The sequence below is a fragment of the Pelodiscus sinensis genome, chromosome 1, assembly GCF_049634645.1.
Source record: "Pelodiscus sinensis isolate JC-2024 chromosome 1, ASM4963464v1, whole genome shotgun sequence".
In the NCBI taxonomy this organism is placed as follows: Eukaryota; Metazoa; Chordata; order Testudines; family Trionychidae; genus Pelodiscus; species Pelodiscus sinensis.
In genome coordinates, this window is record NC_134711.1 from 31,973,337 (window position 1) to 31,991,795 (window position 18,459).

An 18,459-nucleotide genomic window follows, 5' to 3' on the forward strand; every position below is an offset into this window, starting at 1 on the left:
ATCGTAGTGTCGGGATGGGACCCCTCAATATTTTGCTCCTATAACAGTTTCAGAAATCTCGTTCATGTTTTCTAGAGAGAATGGTCATGAAACAAGCTGAGAAACATAAAGGGCAAGAATCTATTAGGTGAGAATTGCATTACATGCAGAAAAAATGGCAATATTATTTTAATATTGAATTTATCATTGTTTTCAGGTAGCTTTTTGTGAAATAAAGGGTTTTATGTTTATAGAATGGTGATAAAAAGATGAGATATCACAGTCTTTAACTGCTTGCTCAGATGTGCACCTTACATCATAAGACCCACCTGACAAGAACCATTTACGTTTTCAGTAGTCCTGAAACCATTTACTAGAAATATTGTTGAAATTGCACAGTCCAGTTTGTCAGCTCCGTATTGACATTTATTTCAGCTGAAGTATTCTGAGTAGATGTTGTTGCTTAAGAATTTCAGGCCCATTTTTGCACATATTCACATAAATGGTTGTAATTTATTGCATGCAAGTTCAAGACCCAAACAAAAATGCTATTTTGCACTGTAACAGGAAATCTTGAGGGGTTAAATAATGCCACTTGTCCAGTGAGAGTGATAATCTGTTTTTCAACCTTATTAACCACTGTAATATCTATCATTGGTCTGTCTTGCTTGCAAAAGTTAACATTTGCCTTTTACTTTTGTCATGTTATCAACATCTTCAAAAGGAATGTGACATTTTGAACTTTCAATATTCACTTTTGGTAGGACCCCCCCCCCCCCAAAAAAAGTTCTGTTACTCTGTGAATCTATCATGGAGCACGTATGAAATCTCAGACTCAAGCTGGAAGAGTTTTCCTAGTATTTCTGGAGAAAACAACATAGATCACCAGAACATTTATACGCAGGATAGGATATCTCATAATTCTATATTTGGATACATGTATGCTGCTTGGCCATTAAATAGTGTCATCATGATGTGTTTTGCAAGTCAATGGCATGGTTAATATATAAAAGGATCACAGGCTAATATCTAATAGGAATCATGAGGATGCTTTTGGAAGCTAAATTAAGGGATTGAAAAAATTGGCTCAAATTTTCAAATGCTCTGTTTTAAAATGGTTTTTTAAAGAAAAAAAAATCCTGTAATGAAGATTTACATTCATGGAAGGGAATTGTATGCAGATACTTTGCCTGTGGTATTTGTTTTCCACACATGCATGGACAGTGCCATTGCTGCAAAAGTGGACTGTAATCTGTTTGAGCCTCTCTCTACTGTTTTTATAGAACAATAACCATTTTCTGACATCATCAGTTTGCAAGATTTTCACTTATCCACCAGAAAGAAAAATTGTATGGCATCTCAGTTATTTTATATCCATCAGCTGGGTTCCCATTTGTTATGGAGTGTCTGCTGTGACATAGGGCCATGACTCTATTCAGTTATAATAGATTGCCTATGGTGCATTCAGTGACTCTGGTACCTGTTGCTGGTTCTTTTTCCAGGTCAACTGGCTGCAGGTACATGTGAGATTGTTACTTTGGACAGAGATAGCAGTCAGCCCCGAAGGACTATAGCCCGACAAACAGCTCGCTGTGCATGTAAAAAAGGACAGATTGCCGGTACGACAAGAGCAAGGCCAGCCTGCGTTGATGGTAAGAGGAAAACATACATTCAATCAGTACCTACCAGCACAAAAGTTATCAGATTTAATTGCTTGTTTAAATAAGAAAGGTTATATCTATCCGATATTCTTATGAGTCAACTAACCTGACGCAGTCAGTTCGTTTTGTGATATGGTCAAAATCTTCACTATCAGGAATTACTCACTAAGAGCATAATTTTTCCAAAAGAACAGTGAATCAAGGGTATTTTTCTTCTTTACCATGTTGATTTCTGATTTAGTTTGGTAATTCAGGTGAGCTAATAATAGCATTGGGCTAATATATTCTGTATTTTAATTTGAATGAAGCTGAATCCCATGAGCAATATAGAGTGGGTTTTTGTTTAAGTTCTTTGTGAAACCAAATATGCACTTATTGTAATCTAGATTCAAAGATTTAATACCTTTGAGGCTCATGTGACTACTCCGGCATGAAAGTTAGTGTTCTTGAAAAAAGCGGTAGTGATGTTATTGGAAAAGAATATGTGTATGTACCTTACAAGCATAGTATTTCTTCTTTCATTAAAATGATCATTATATATGATTCACTGCAAATGCAGTGGCTGTGGAAAGCCTGCAGCCTTCAAAAATGCTGATGTAGAGGAAGGTATGAAAATATTTCACTTTGAAATCATTTTGTGAAGCAAATGAACTGCTGTTTTACAACTAAGTAAAACAGTAGCAATGGTGCGGTCTTCATTGTAAGCTTGCTGAAGTTAACTTATTAGGAAGTATCCATATTGCATTAGAAGAAATAAAATGTGATGCAAAGTATATGTTAAAATAGTTGACGTACGTGATCTAGACTCTTAGCAGCAAAAGAGAAATGCTTTTAAATGGAGACAATAATGATTGCCTTTGAAAATGACTCATCTACTTAGCTTGAGTCCTCAAATAAAAATATTGCAGGCCGTTTCATCAGAATTTGATCTCATTGTCTATGAAAGAAGACAGCTCAATGGAGATTTTGGTGCCTACCCACAAAGCTAAGCATAGAATTTCACAGGTTCTGTAGTTTGCTTTTGCTATTGTTGATATTCTGTAAATCAGTTCATTTTCTTCATTATGGATTGTGGGACTCCATCGCCAATAATTTTCTTATTTCCAGTTTGCAGTAACATGAAATGGTTTCATTGTGAAATTAAGAGATGAATTTTTAGTGAGCTATCTTACCTATTCATGCAAATTTTGCACACCCCAATTGTTAGCAAGTTGGTCAATTCAACATTATATGCACTTGCCCAATGTGAGGTAAAGAGGCAGGTTTTGTTAGGGCAAATATGGGTTTTGCATGTAGAAACTAGATATACTCACAAATTTTGCTGAGACAATCAAGGAGGCCATATGTTAACTGGGCTCAACTTTCAGATTAATAGGTGTCCCATCTCATAGTCATATGATGAAAAGAAAAATGTCTCCATGTATCTGTGGAATTGCTGGAAGGTGTTAGCACGTCTCCTCGTTTTTCTGTAGACACCCTTGGTAATCATCTTTATATAACGAAAGAGAGTAGATTAGTGTAAATACATCTATTTATTCATGTGTGTATATCGATTTTATCAGCAGAATTTTCAGAAACATTCATGATCCATCGCTGTCTTTAGGCACTCAGCATCTGACATTCCAGTGATTTGCCACACATTATCCATTCATCTCACTAGTCATCCCCTTCTGTGATGACTCTCCACCATTCTTTCCATCGTAACTTTCACAAGGTTATTTTCTATGCCTGATTTGACCAAGGTACATACATTTGCTTCTATTGATTTTTGACATCAGGGTCTGCTTCTCTTCAATAACTTTTCTAATGTAGGCATTCATCTTTTTTTTTCTGTCCATGAGATATGCAAGAATCTTTGCCAGCAGCATATTACAAATGCTTCTATTTTCTTCTTGTCAGCAGCATTAACTTTATTCACATCCATAAATCTGTATGGAAAAAAATAAGCTTTTCACCAGTTCCGCCTTTTGAGATGGAATGTTTTTTTCCACATGTTTTTAAGGAAAGCAATACCTGAGCAAGCTTTCCCTTGTATTTTCTGAGTCTTTAAAAGAGCTTCATTAGTTGATTATATGTGATCCCAGATAATTAAATCAATCTACTACCTCTCTATCTTATTGTTGTATTCTGTTTTTTGTTAGCAGAGTCAATGTACATGCATTTCGTTTTCATAACATTCAGGATTAGTCCATATTCCTCACCAATTGTTGTTTACAGACTCCAACATTTGTTGCATTGCATCAAAGTTGTTACAAAGACTATCATGTCTTCAGGAGATGTGAGGGCAGTTAGGTGTCCACCAATGGAAATCCAAGCTCCTTCTGCTTTGTCAGAACCTTCCAAGACTTGTTACATAATACAGTCTGTGTATATATTTGAGGTTTGCAACAAAATACACTCTAGTTTCATAGACTCCCCAGTGGAAAACCACTGTCAGCTGCCTCTGTTCACATCATGGTTGCTCTTGGGGGAAGACTTGCGATGAGTTCAGTGAGTTGCTTTGGACTTCCCATATTTGCTGTTATTCTCCAAAGATGGTTATGTCAGACAATATCAAATGCTTTTAAATTGTCACTGAAGCAGGTGATCAGTTGGTAATCACTGGGTTTTTTTTTCAGTCATGTGTCTAATGTGTATCACTTGGTCTCATGTGCTTTGAAAACAGATTGTGGTGGTGATAATTCTGATTCTATCACTTGTTTCATGCCATCCTGAACTATGCAGAAAGAATTTTGCTGGCATGCAATACAGGGGTGATGGTATGATCTTTTCTACAACTGTCATTTCTGCCTTCTTTGATAAAGGCAGAAAAATTTGCTTTGTCCAGTCCCTGGCCCAGCTTTTAGTCATTCATATTAAGGATGTTAAATTGAGATTACCTAGCTAATTGTATAGTTGATACAGCCTTTGAAATGTAACAAGAGCCATGTGGGCTGAAGCTGTAGTGGTAACCAGCAGTGCTTCAGTCCCCTCTTGTGCCATTTCGCTTCTGTGCCTCCGCCTCCCCTGACTCCTGCAGAGATAGTGCTGGGGGGAACCGGCTTTGAAGTCAGTTCCCCCCAGCCCCTGCTCCCCTTCTTGCTGCCTCTCATAGCTTATGTTTATCTCAGTCGACTAGTTGACTAGTCATTTACATCCCTAATTGATATATTACTATCAATTCTGCACATAATTTCAGCATCATGATTGCCAATCTCTTTTAACAATCAATTGTACAGGCATGTTATCTACCCTGGTGATTTCCCAGTCTTCATTTTCATAACAGCACACACTACTTCCTTTTTGCAGGATTGATGGCTCTGGCTCCATAATCTCTCTTTGTATCCTCATATATTATTAGTGGCTGTGGTGAGGCATAGAGAATGCCACCAGATTACTGTATTGTAGGAGATTGTAAATACAGGCCAAGACACTGTATACATACTGTATACATACTGTAATCCCTCAGAGTATGTTTATACTAGCTCGTTAGTTCGAGCTAGGTAGGGTAATGAGAGCAAGCGGAGTTGCAAATGAAGCCCGGGATTTAAATATCCCGGGCTTCATTTGCATGTTCCCGGGTGCCGCCATTTTAAAATCCCCCTTAGTCCAAACTCCATGCTCGCGGCTACACACGGCATGGACTAGGTAGTTCAAATTAAAGATCCTAATTCGAACTACCATTACTCCTCGTGTGGGTGCCATGGCGCCTGCCAGGGCATTTAGGTGCACCTGCCTAGTGACTAGGACCAGCCCGAGCTATTCTTGCGCCCTGGGCGCCCAGCACTTGCACGGCCCCTCCCCCGGGCATGCGGAGCATGCACGATGCCACCCCCGGGTGCGCGGGTATGCACAGCCCCACCCCCAGGTGCCAAGCAGACCCAAAAGGTTGGGGACCACTGGGTTAGGGATATTGAACTTCCCCAGACCCTTTGGAAAAAGGGCTCAAAGAAACCCGTAACTTGCTAGAACCATCTTAAATAATTTGTCATGAAAGAAAGAGAATATAGTTTCTACAGTGCTCATTTGGCAATGGTCTTGAGGAAAACAGAGACAAGACTTCCCTGGCAGCGTGACAGACTATGTCCATTTGGTTTCAACTTATGTATGGTTTTCCCTTAAAGTAGAAAAATATGAAAGATAATCCAAGCACAGCCCCTGGTCTATAGTCTCCTGCTTATGAATATACTTAATGCCGATAACTAAAATTGTCATACAAAAATAAATGGTTCTATGATTTGGTGACGTGGCTCAATCTGAAGAACACAAACAGTTCTTGCTGTCCAAACAGGCAGTGGTAGAATTTTCTAATGGTGCTATTGAATGCTTTTTGCTGGCCAGTTCAGAGACGTATCCTTCACAGGAAGCTGTTCATCCTTCTGGTTTTTATCAAAGTACAAGTTGAATCTCCTTGGTCCAGCACCCTTAGGGTCTGAATGTTCCTGAACAAGGGAGTTTGCCGTACTTGAGGAGGCTGGGGAGAGAGAAGGATGCAAGCCACACAGAGGCTGCGGGATTGCCCAGTATGACAGCAGGGGCCTGGCACTGCAGTGAGACCTCAGCGTGGCAGCAAGAGCCTGGTGTGCATGGAGGTGGCGGGGCTTCCAGGCACTGCAGCGAGAGCCCAGTGCATGCGGAGAGATTGGGGGCTGACAGGGCAGCAGGTACCAGCGAGAGCGAAGAGCAAGCAGTGGGTCGACGGCTGGAGAGAGCTGGTGGAAGCGGTTCCCGAAATGACCTCTTCTGGTTTGGCAAAATCCCTACTCCAGGACCTCATCCTGAGGGTGCCAGACCAGGGAGGCCCAACCTGTAATAATCTATCTAAGGGGATACACAGAATGACCCTCCATTCCACTTTTTTATGGGAAAGTTTTGCCTTTGTACCTGATGTTGCTTCATTTGCTTGACTATTCGCCTCTGAAGTGTAATGTATTCATTATCCATTGCACTGTCTCATCTCAGAATGCAGTGCTACAAGGTGTCCCTGTCTTCAGTACCTCCTGCAGGCCATCTCCCTCTCACTGGGTCTTTGTGGTTTGGCTCTGCGGCCAGTCACACACAGGTTGGTCACTTTCTGGGGTAACAAGGAGGTGAAGGAGAGTGTTCATAAACTTCCCATCACAAAAAACCCTCCCCAACCTCACCCTTTGGGCTATTCCCCAGCCTTTTCTTTCAGATTAGTCTTCAGTCCCACCTTAAGCTCAGTAGTCCTGCCTTTGGGCTTCGATGCCTCTTCCTCAGGGGCTGGTGGAGAAACATGTGTCCACCCTCAGTTCTCAACTCCAACCCAGAGGCCTTCTGTTAAGCAACTCAGTCTGCTTCTTCAGACATGCTGCTGTTTTCCTGAATCCCTTCCTGTCTCTAAACCCCCTTTTGGTACTGCTCTGCAGCTATGCTTATACAACCTCCTTTCAGATCTCAGGCCTCTGGGCTCTCCCTAGTTCCTCCTAGCTTTCACTTCCTCTGCTGGAACAAAGGCTCTACTTTCGTTTTTTCCCCCCAGAGATGCTCCACTCCTCTCCACCGTTTTAACTGAAGCCCTGCTTTCACTCTGACTCTTCTTATCCATCCTTCAAGGTCCTATCCTCCCCAAAGCTTCCCTCCCAATTGCCACTTGAAACCTCTGACTGAGATACCAAACAGCTGATTGATGACTCCACTTGAATAGCTGTGGCTGGTGGGTGCTTTTCCCCTTAAATGCTTCAGCCAGAGAAAACATGGAGTTGGCACCGATGTCCCAGACTAAACACTCTGCCCGGTTCTCAGGCTCCATGGAAGAGCTTATTTCAGGGCCCCTTCTCCATAGGAGCCTGGCTTATTCTCTGTGGGTTTCTCTCTTTAGGATAGTCCTGCCTTCTCTACAGTCTCTCCCCTCTTGATTTCTCCCAGATTCTCTATAAGGACCAAAGATCTGATCCTTAGCTATCTCCAGCTCTTCAGACCAATCAGTTAATCACAGCTATGCTAATTGACTCTTAACTCCTTGTCCAAAACGTGATGGGAGTAAACCCTATCACGGTCTCCTACTCCAGTGGTAAGATTTTTTGAATATGAATACCATTCAGATAATCTGCTATGGATTAATGTCCTGATTCTCCCATTTTAAACTCTGGTGAGTATTTCCATTGCTTTTATTGGGACTGCTTGTGGAGTCAATGCATGAGTGGCAGAATAGTACCTCAGATCTTTAATAATTCACACAAAAGCACCAAAGGTGAAGACCAAGGAAAAGCAGTAGTTAAAAAAAAACCACAAAAACAAACAAACACTAGATAGTGGTATGAGAATCTGATAAGGGAGCACCCTTGTCATTTGATGGGATCTACAAACACATCAGGAAAGGGTTAAGAACCCTTTATGTTTGTAAACAGCAATGCCCCACTCAGCGGGGAGAAGTGTCAGTTATGGACAGACACCCCTCTCTTCAGCTGCTGCAGGGAATGAAGTGTAAAGAGAAACAAGAAGAGAGGGACTAAAAGAGTTTGGAAGTTCAATCCCAACAACTCCCTGCCAGACTGCCTCTAAAAGATTTAGAACCTCTTGGATTACAAGGAGCAATAGATGGAAGCCCTGAGGACTAAGGGATTTTGACTTAAGTTTTTGAACTCTGATGTTTATTGATTTAATTTAAAGAAACGCTGCCTGGCCCAAGGACCAACCCAGAATACTCAAGTTAGAACTTTGCATGAGGCAACGTCCATCCCTGCTGACTGACTTCTGTAAGTTCTGTAAATTTAGAAGAATTTTAAATTTAGAATTGACTTCTGTAAATTTAAATTAAGAATTGACTTCTGTAAATTTAGAAGAATGCATTCTGAGTACGTTCTGGTAGTGGTATCAGACTATCGTTTACTCATTGTTTTGTGTTGAACGTTATTCTAGAGTGAATACTGTTATGATATATATTTTCTGAAGGACTCTGCTCTGATGTCAGTTATTTGGCAAAGAGAGTAGGAAATTTGAGGGCTCTTGTACTTCAAAAGCACTTGTACCAAGAGCAATCTCTACAAGTCCTGAGTTGATTACCAAAGTCAATTCTGATTTCTACAGTTACATTATCTAGTGTCGTTTCCTAAGCAAAACAAGTGTGTGCTTCAGACTCTAGAAAACTTGAAGCTATCTTAAATGTAAACAGGCACAACTCAGGATTTTGTCTCATTAAACTATAAAGAACAAAGCTTTATCTATAGCTAGTTGGCTAGCATGAGGAGTTCTGATATATTCATTTCCAATTAGTCTTCTGTAAATATGGCAGACTACTAATGTAGCTTGAAAAGGGCCTCTGTGTTCTCTCTGCTCTGTAGCTTGGGTTCATGTGTAACTATACATAATGGTCATGACTATGTAGTCATTTTTTACACATAATTTAGGAATGGTAGTGCTAGAACTTAAACCGTGTCCATTCATGCCAATTTTAGTGCAAAAAGTCATTTTTGTGCATAAAAACCATCTTCACTGAAAATCTAAGCTTTGTGCTGAAACTGCTGAATGTCAGCGAAAAAATAAAGCCACCCCAAAAAGAGTCTTTTCTTGCCCTGATGCTTTTGCGCTGATGTGTCAGTAAAGACTCTTGATTTCTTTTATTGGTGTAACTGGCCTCTGGAGCTGTCCCACAATGCAGAGTGGGAGTGGCTGCGCTTTGAAACTGAGCAGTTCTAGTCCCTCCCCTCTAGCTCCTTTGTGACAGCTGATGTTGTCTATGCTGCAGGACACAATTCGTTTTTGTGGCATGCTCCTTCTTCTTCCCACAATGCAAACAGAAGCAGTCAGATAGAATGTGCTGTGCAGAATCAGAGAGGGAGGCAGGGGTTGAGGTCATGGTCTCCCCTGCTCTTGCCTTAGGATTGGTTGCTTCCAGCAGTTATCACCCACACTCCTGCCTCAATAATGATTTGCTTTGTGTCCTGGAGCAATGCGTAGTGGGATAGCTACACAGTGCGCTCCTCTAATTGGTGATGGAAGTGCTGCAGGTGTAAACATCAGAGATGGAATGTAACTAAGTTGAAATACTATTCAAGTAAGTTTTTTCAAAATTTGTACTTTACTCAAGTAACTTATTTTTGTGATACTTCGACTTTTACTCAAGTAGGCTCTTTTAGAAGATACTGTACTTTTTACTCCTCTACCATTTCCAGAAGCACTTAGTTACTCGCTACTTTCAGAACCCCACTGACAGTTGTGCAAGCCAGCATTCTGATTTGCCAAAGCACAGCTGCATGCACAAGACATCCAATCGTCATGCAGTGACAATTTTTTAAAAATAACCAATTGATAAGCACAATGACCCTGCCAATGAAGAAGCCTTTTAATCACCTTTTTATTAAAAAACAATATCTATGTAGGGGTGGGGAGCCCCGAGACTTGCTGGCCAGATCCGGTGTGTTGGAGAGAAGTGCGGCACCACATGCTGCTACTCACCCTCTCCCCAGCTGGGGGAATGTGGTGCTGGAAACAGGTCTGCTAGTGGGAGGGTTTCCCTGCTGCTCTCATTTGCCAGATTTCGGCCAATGGAAGCAGCAGCAGAGCAGAGCTGGGTAAGCAACCCCCCACCCCACTTCCCTTGTGGCCAGCCCCTGCACCCCATCCCTCTCCCGTGCCCCCCCACCCCGATCTCATAGCCCTGGTCTACTCCTGCAGCCTCCGACCTTTCCAGACATCTCACCCTCAGCCTGCTCCTGCCCCTCCCTTCCAGCCAGACCTCCACTCCTAGCCAATTCCAGCACCCTAACTCCCACCCAGACCCTCACCCCCATCCCTATCCAACTCCCTGGCAACCCCCTCGCGCACACTGAACCTCTCATTTTGGCCATACCCCAGAGCCTTGGAAGGGGGGAAGGGGACTCACCAAATCTACTAATCCTGGGACCCGAAAAGAGTTAATCTGGCCTGTGGGAAGACCTGAAGCTTGGTCCTCCCTGCCTTCTCTCTCCTCCCTCCCCTGCCACGGGGCTAGAGCACCAAGGGAGTGAAGTATTTAAGTTGGGGGCACATCAGTGAGGGGTTTTGTGTTTTTGGTTTTGTGTTTTTTTCGGGGGAGGGGGCGGGCGGTGCCTATCCCTGGTGTGGCCCCTGACTGTTTTTTCTGTGCCTCAGTGGCCCCCAAGCCAAGTGCCCTTGATAATTTGGGTGGCTTCTAGATACTTGAGTACAATTAAGATGTGATAATTTTGTACTTTTACTCAAGTAGTTTTCTAGAAGGATACTTTGACTTGTGCTAATTACATTTTTTTCAAAGTAACAGTACTTTTACTCAAGTAACTTTTTGGGATACTTTTTCCACCACTGGTAAACATACTCGGACACCTGTGGAAAACAATGTGAACACATACCAGTGCTTTTCTATCACCTACAAAACTGTCAGTGAAAAAACTCTGCAAGTGTAGACATAGGCCAGGTCTACACTAGACCTCTCATCTCGGCTTAAGGTATGGAACTCCAGCTGCGTAGAATACATAGCTGGAGTCGGCTTACCTTAAGCCAAGTTTGGCAGCATCCCCACAGTGGGAGACCAACAGAAGCAGATGCTCCCATCAACTTCTCTTACTCCTCACTAAAAGAGATGTATCAATTCCAGTGGGGGTGCCCTCTGAGTTCGATTTAGTGAGTCTTAACTAGGTTCACTAAATCGAACCCCGGAGACAGCTGCAGCGATCTTTTTTTTAGCGTAGACGAGGCTATACTTTTGGTATCTGTCCCAGAATTTTCTATTTTTACCATTCTTGAGACCTCTAGCCCTTCTTTTTAGATCTAATTATGTAATTAAGTGTTCATTAACATTGTTTTAACAAAGTACGGAATTTCAATATAGTAATTTGTATTGTCAATAGAGTAATTTGTGTATAATCCATGCTTCAGCACCATTTCAAGTTGGAGATTCATAAAATGATAGACTATTATAATTACAAGGAACTCAAGAGATCATCAAGTCCAGTTCCTTACCCTCATGGCACAACCAGTCACGGTCTACATCATCCCTTATAGATGTCTGTCTAATCTGCTCTTGAATATCTCCAGTGATGGAGATTCCACACATTGCCTAGGCAATTTATTCTAGCGTTTAACCACCCTGACAGTTAGGAAGTTTTTCTAATGTCCAACCTAAATCTCCCTTGCTTCTTGTCCTATAATCAGTGACCAAGGAGAACAATTTATTTCCCTCCTCTTTGGGACACCCTTTTAGTTACCTGAAAATTGATTATATGACCCCTCTCAGTCTTCTCTTTTCCAAACTAAACAAGTCCAATTCCTTCAGCCTTACCTTACAGCTCATGTTTTCTAGACCTTTCATCATTTTTGTTGCTCTTCTCTGGACCTTCTCCAATTTCGCCACATCTTTCTTGAAATATAGTACCCAGAACTGGACACAATACTCCAAATGAGGCCTAATCAGTGCAGAGTAGAGCAGAAAAATGACTTCTTATGTCTTGCTCGCAACACACCTGTTAATTCATCCCAGAATTATGTTTGCTTTTTTTGCAACAGTGTTACAAAAGTCATATATTTAGCTTGTGGTCCACTATGACCCCTAGATCCCTTTCTGCAGTGCTCCTATCTAGAAGGTTGCTTCCCATTCTGTATGTGTGAAACTACATTGGAGTACTTTGCATTTGATTGAGATTGATTGTCAGAAAGCATTTTGCTGGGCTCAGCACTCTCCAGACAGCAACTCCTAGCACTGAAATTCTTTGCTCTTGCCCATTAATAAAAAACTGACTGAAAAAAACTACAATGTAACTCTGTTGCTCTAGGGCCGTGGTCCCCAACCCGGTGCCCGCGGGTGCCATGGCGCCCGCCGGGCCCTTTACATGCGCCCGCGGAGCAATCTGGGCTGGCCCCGCCCCCGGGCATGCGGCAGGTGCCAGCCCCGGGCGCATGGCCGGCCCCGGCCCCGGGTGCGCTGTGTGTGCCGGTGCCAACCCTGACCCCCAGCCCCAGCCTTGGCCCCGCCCCCGGGGGCGCCGTGCCAGCCCTGGCCCTGGCCCCAGCCCCAGGGGCACCGCGTCAGCCCCAGCCCCAGCCCCAGCCCCGCCCCGCCCCCGGGGGCACCACGCCAGCCCCGGCCCCATCCCCAGCCCCGGGGGCGCCGCGCGGAACCTGGGCAGCCCCTGCCCGGGATCACTGCACATGCCGGTGCCGACCTCGGGCGTGCGGCGCATGCTTGGCCCCGCCCCCAGTCACGCAGCACGTGAGCGGCCCCACCCCCAGGCACCCGGCAGCCCCAAAACGTTGGGGACCACTGCTCTAGGGGCTTGTGTACACAAACATTTAGGTTGTGCAAGTTGGGTTGTGAATCTACCCCACACTAACCAGGCACAGACTAACTGTCTGTGTACTCCCTGTTGTGGGACATTTAGAATTTGTTAATGCACTTTAATCTTATTCCAGTTAAAAGAGGCCAATGGTTCTAAGAGCTGAACAGCCATCTTGCTATTGAATGCAGCTAAGAACAAATAAAAATATCCCTGGTTTTAATTTCTACATAGAAGATGGATATCTGTCAGCACTGTTAGGCTATTAATTGAAGTTAAGATGGATTTACATCTACAGTATGAACTATTGCAATATGTATACTGCAATATTGAAATATGAATCCAACCAAGAAATTGAGTTCAAAGGAATGATCTTCTGTATGATAGTACCATATATTATTATTTTGTCTACTTTACAACTACTGAAAATAAAACACTAATATTTTGTATTTTGATCAATTTGCTTTCCTGAGTCTATTTTTTCCTTCATTCCGATTAGATTTTTTTTCTTCCTACTTTTTGAAGAGCTCCTTGACTTAATCTCCAGGCATAGACATACTTAACGATAATTAAATTCTAGTACATTTTTGCCATAATTATTCTTAATTGCATTATTCTCTACTGCATCTTTATGTGACACAAAGTTCATATATGATATTTAATATGCTTTTCAGTTGGCAGTGATTGATTTTGTTTAACATAGGAACTCAGAGTCTCTGAGGAGGTTGTATTAGATTAATTTAATAATTTCCTGCTTTTCTCTCCTCGTTAGCTTTGAGAGCCGATAGGGAGATGTTGGGGTCAAAATTGATTACTAATTGACTCTTAACTTACCCACCGGAATCAAAACTGTATTCGATACCTAAGGGGCTTCAGGCTTCTTAAGGTAGCCCAGTTTACACAACAAAAATACTGCAAATATTATAATATCTAATCATTACAATCATATGTAAGAGTCTTTCCTGTTTAAGTTGCATATGCTGTTATTGTTGGAGTGCCATTTAAGGTATGTGTTTTCTTACCATGGTAAATTAAGTACATGGAGTAAATTTCTGATGAGCAAATCTGATACATGCTGCTAGGATGTAAGCAACTAGTCAGCTATCCAATAAGCAAAAGCAGCAATGGGGGGGGGGAGAAAAACAGGAGCTGCTTAAAAGCCAGTTTCCTTCAGCACCATCTCCGCGGGAGGCAGGGGGTAACGGGGACCGGGCGTGAGCTGGGAATCAGCTGATTTCTGGCTCACGCCCAGTCACAGATGGTGCGCCTGCCAGCTCCTAATACATTTTAAAAAATAGCAGCACAGTGGGGAGGGTCCAGCGTGAGCCAGGACAGCTGATTCCCGGTTCGTGCCAGGTCCCTCCTGCTGCATACCACCCTTTTAAATGTAGTAGGAGCCAAGAGGCTCTTAATACATTTAAAAGGCAGAGCCGCAGTTAGGAATGCTAAAATGCAATTATTTCCCTTGTGGAATAGTCAATAGATTTCCTGTAGACTATTCGATCAGTCAACAAGGGAAGGCATTGCGGCGCTCAGTCTGGCTCGCTCCGATTCACAGCACAATCACCCCAGGTGCTGCTCTGCATTAAACAGCCCAGGGAAGCTGCGCGTGAGGGCGCTAGCTTGGTCCCTGTTCCGTGGGTCTCTCTTCATTCTGAAAATGAAAATTCTGGTCTGATGAATACAAAGAGACGCATGGAGCAGGGACCGAGCTAGCGCCTTCGTGCACAGCTTCCTTGGGCTGTTTAATGCAGAATGGCAGCTGGGTATGAGTGTGAGAAATCTGCTGAATGAAAAGATACCCACAGAGCAGGGACTCACTGACCGCATTCACGCTCTGGCTTCCCTGGGCTTTACAATGCAGAGCAGCAGCCAGGAGGGTGGGGGGAAAGCAACTAGTCAATAGTCTAATCCATAAGCTCCTGCTGTGGCTAACCCCGCTGTGGCTCCTCCACTTTTTGACTAATCGACTAGTCAATGGAATATCCATCAACTAGTCGATTAGTTGATTAAACTAAATGTAACATCCCTAATGCAAGCAAAACATAAAGGCAACATTGGATAGATTTGACTCTAATAGGAAACTGAATAGATGTAAGTGAACAAGTATTGGGCTACTGGAACATAAACAGAGTACTGTATGGTCATGCAGGACGGCTAGTTTAGAAGACTAACAGAGCTAGTTGGTCCTAGAGAGGTGGAACTAATTACATTGCGGTGGTGACAGTGGTAGAAGGACTACTACCTATCCTGGAGGCTACTTTGAATAAGGTAAACGGGAACATGTTTTACAAGCTGCTTGCCTTTTTTTATCCTTTTGCCTAGGCAAGGAGTTCTGAAAATGATTATTTGAAACTGAAGAACATTATAGCTGAGTTGGGAGAACTAGCTCTGCTCCAACACTCTGCATGTTCTCTGAGAGCTGAAGGACAACGGCGATATCTTTTTTCCCCTTTCATCAACATACAGGTGCATTATGTTGGCCAGATTGATGCTCCCCCAGAAGAATACATTCTAATATCAGGTCTGCTGTTTGGACATTAATGCGGTTTGGCAACTGTGATTAATGAGGATTTATCCTAATAAAGCAGAGCATTTTACTTGGATGCCATGACACTTTTTTATTTTCAGTATGCAGAGAGCCTGGATATCATGAAATACATTCAAGATCAACATTTTAATTATGGAACCAAGAGAGATTTCTCTGATCAAGGCTTCAATATTTCTACTGCTTTTCAAAGATCCAGTTTCAGGAAATGTTTAAAGCCTGATTCTGGGGAATAATGAGAACCCTTAACTCCCACTGAATAAATGAGAGCTCAAGATTCTCAGCTCTCTGACACTGTGTTTAGTACCTTCCAGAATCAGACTATTAACTTTTAAATTAGCTGACACTAAAATTGTGTTATTGGCCATTGTGTTTGTTCTTTTAAAATTGCTAGCTTGGCTGTCTAGCTTGTGTAGCATTGGAGAGTTAAATGTATCTGAAATATATTACGTTAAAATGCCTACACTGCCACTTAAACATTTAGCTGCTTTTGTTCAGTTCTACATGCAAACGAGAGACAATTTTTTTAAAGAAAGTTTTCTTACTCTGGAAAACTGCTTTCTCACCTGTGTGAAAAAACCTAGGCTAGGCCCAGCACCTTCTACTCCAAACCTCTCTCTTACCCTCTGTCTCACCTAAGCCATCATTTCTGTGGAAGCTCTTTTGCCTTCAGAATTAACTTTACATCAGAGCCACATGCATAACATTTAATTTTCTTACACGCGCCTCTAGCCAGGGCTGCTAATGGGAGGGGAGCAAAGAGGGCAGCTGCCATGAGGTCTGGCAATTTAAAAGGGCTTCGGGCTCCCAGCTGCTACCACTGCTACCTCAGCAGTGCCTATAGCCAGAGGCCCTGGCCCTTTAAATTGCCACTGGAGAACCCAGAGGTGCACCCTGTGGCTCTGGCAGCATTAAAGAACAGGCTGAGAGAGGGTTGCCTTTAGCCCCACCTCTTCTGTCCAAAGTTCCACCCTTTCTGTAGGGGCCAGAGTCAGCTTCCCCCAAGGCCCAGTGAAGTCTCATGTTAGCCCTGCTCTAACCAGTATAATCTGAATTGTAGACATCCCTGATAACTGAAGTCTGAGGTGGGAGGGTTACCATGACTCACCAGGTCCCGGTTACTATGCACAGATGTCTGATCCTGGAACGTTATGACAGTTTCCACCTTGTGCATTACAGTTCATTTAGAAGAACATAAAATGCAGGGTTTTCTTTTTTCTTTTTTACTATGCTTGTGTTTTGGTGTCCAAAATGGACTAGTAGGGTGCGTCTACACAGCAGCGCTAGCTCAAAATAAGCTACACAATTTGACCTACCAAATTGCGTAGCTTATTTCAAGCTTATTTTGAGATAGTCTACTTTGACAAGTCCCTTAATCCTTGTGGAATGAGGTTTACCAGAACGTTGGAATAGCAAGCCCATTATTTCGATTGCATTTCAAAATAATGGGCATGCTGTTAAGACGCAGAAAACACTATTTCAGGTTACCAGATATATCCTGAAATAGCACCACTATCTAGACATAGCCTTACAGATAATATTTGGAATTTTAACTGTGTTTTAGCAATACTGTCTTAGTCAAACAACTTGACAAAACTAAAGGCCAGTAAGTTCTTGTAAAAATTAGACTCAAAAATATTAATGGGAAACAATAATATATTTATTCTGTTTGGTTACGAAAATAAAGGTGGGCTAGAGTTGGAATGTAAGCATGAAGAAATAAGTATTATTGGCTAAAATCTAGTGTAGAAAACTATTAAGCAGCACAAACTCAGTAGATGAAGCGCCCACAGCAACATGAATTTATGAGCAGTCTAGTGAAGTGAGAATACCATTTCTGATTTTAGATCCACAACAGGAAATGAAATGAAAGAAGGTGAAAGTGTCTAAAGCAGCGGACAAACAGTTCTGCAAACAGGGTTGTAAATTGATTGCCCTAAGGAAATTTTTTCTCTGGGGCAATACTTAAGGTCTATAGTTTTTCTGACTGTGTGTGAATAAATAAAAATAAAGAACAGAGAGAAATTGATTCTATGTTATCTAAATTCACATAATGAAATTGTGCGTAAAGAAGCAGGCCAAATTTTTCCAAAGTGAGTAGTGATTTAAATGCCTGGAATTTAGGGTACGCAACTTAAGACCTTAAATAGGGTCCGAAATTCAGAGTGTTTGTCCTCTGCATTTTCTGAAAACCAGAGCTTGTTACAGTTTTATCAGCTTGGGGACCTCCTCCTCCCCCTCAAAAAGAGGCATCCAAAATTAGTAATCACTTTGGCAAACTATCAGGAAAAAAATAGGGACAGTTATACTTATTTCATATCAGAAAACTTTCTTTTACAGAATACTTTTCACCCTGAAGGATGTACAGATATATTAAACTATATCTAGGAATTACTTAATTTCTCCCTGTTTGCACTGTTTTGTTGTAGTGGTGTCAGTCCCAAGATATTCAATATACAAGGTGGGTAAGGCTGTAATCTTTTATTGGACGACTTCAGATCTGGGGGAGAGATCAGAGTGTTGCAGCTAGTGACAAGGTGGAAGAGATTGTTAAACATAAGTAGTTAACATATGCTTGGGAAACGTTCAAGCTTAATTTGCCTGTTAATATTGTCGTACCTCGGTGGTCTGGACTGTCAGCGTTGTCTGGTCAGGGTCATCCTGGCGCGCTCTTGACAGGACCTTTACTCCGTCGGTCATGATAAACTTTCGGTTGCGTGCGTAACAATCGGTACTCCTTTTATCTAGAGTGTTACACCCCGTGCACTTGGGTCAACACAGGAGATCTCTGAGAGGCCCTGGAAATGACAGATGCAGGCAAGGTTTGAAATCAGTCGAGCAGGTTTATTGTCAAATGAGAAGCTCTACCAGTTGGTAACAGAGATCGGTACAATGTTACACCACTGGGCACTATGGCCCGCGTTGACAAAGTACCAACACCGGGCAGGCCTATTGCCATATATCAGATATTAACAGCAGTTAGTCAAAGTTAAGCTTCTGTGCATTCTGTAAGTTTAGGCAATCACACCTGCCGTTCAGGCGC

At 42.5% G+C, this 18,459-nt stretch overlaps 1 protein-coding gene across 4 annotated transcripts in view; it reads left to right on the top strand.

Annotated features, from left to right (window-relative positions):
* TAFA5 (TAFA chemokine like family member 5) overlaps positions 1–18,459 on the top strand; it is a 665,983-nt gene that overhangs the window by 370,853 nt on the left and 276,671 nt on the right. For all 4 annotated transcript variants that reach the window (XR_003088458.2, XR_001367931.3, XM_075927800.1 and 1 more), the window contains exon 2: positions 1,482–1,631. Coding sequence is in view for 2 of the 4 variants with exons in the window: in XM_075927800.1 (XP_075783915.1) it covers positions 1,482–1,631 (150 nt within the window). In the remaining 2 variants the exon portion in view is untranslated. The remainder of the gene's footprint in view (positions 1–1,481; positions 1,632–18,459) is intronic.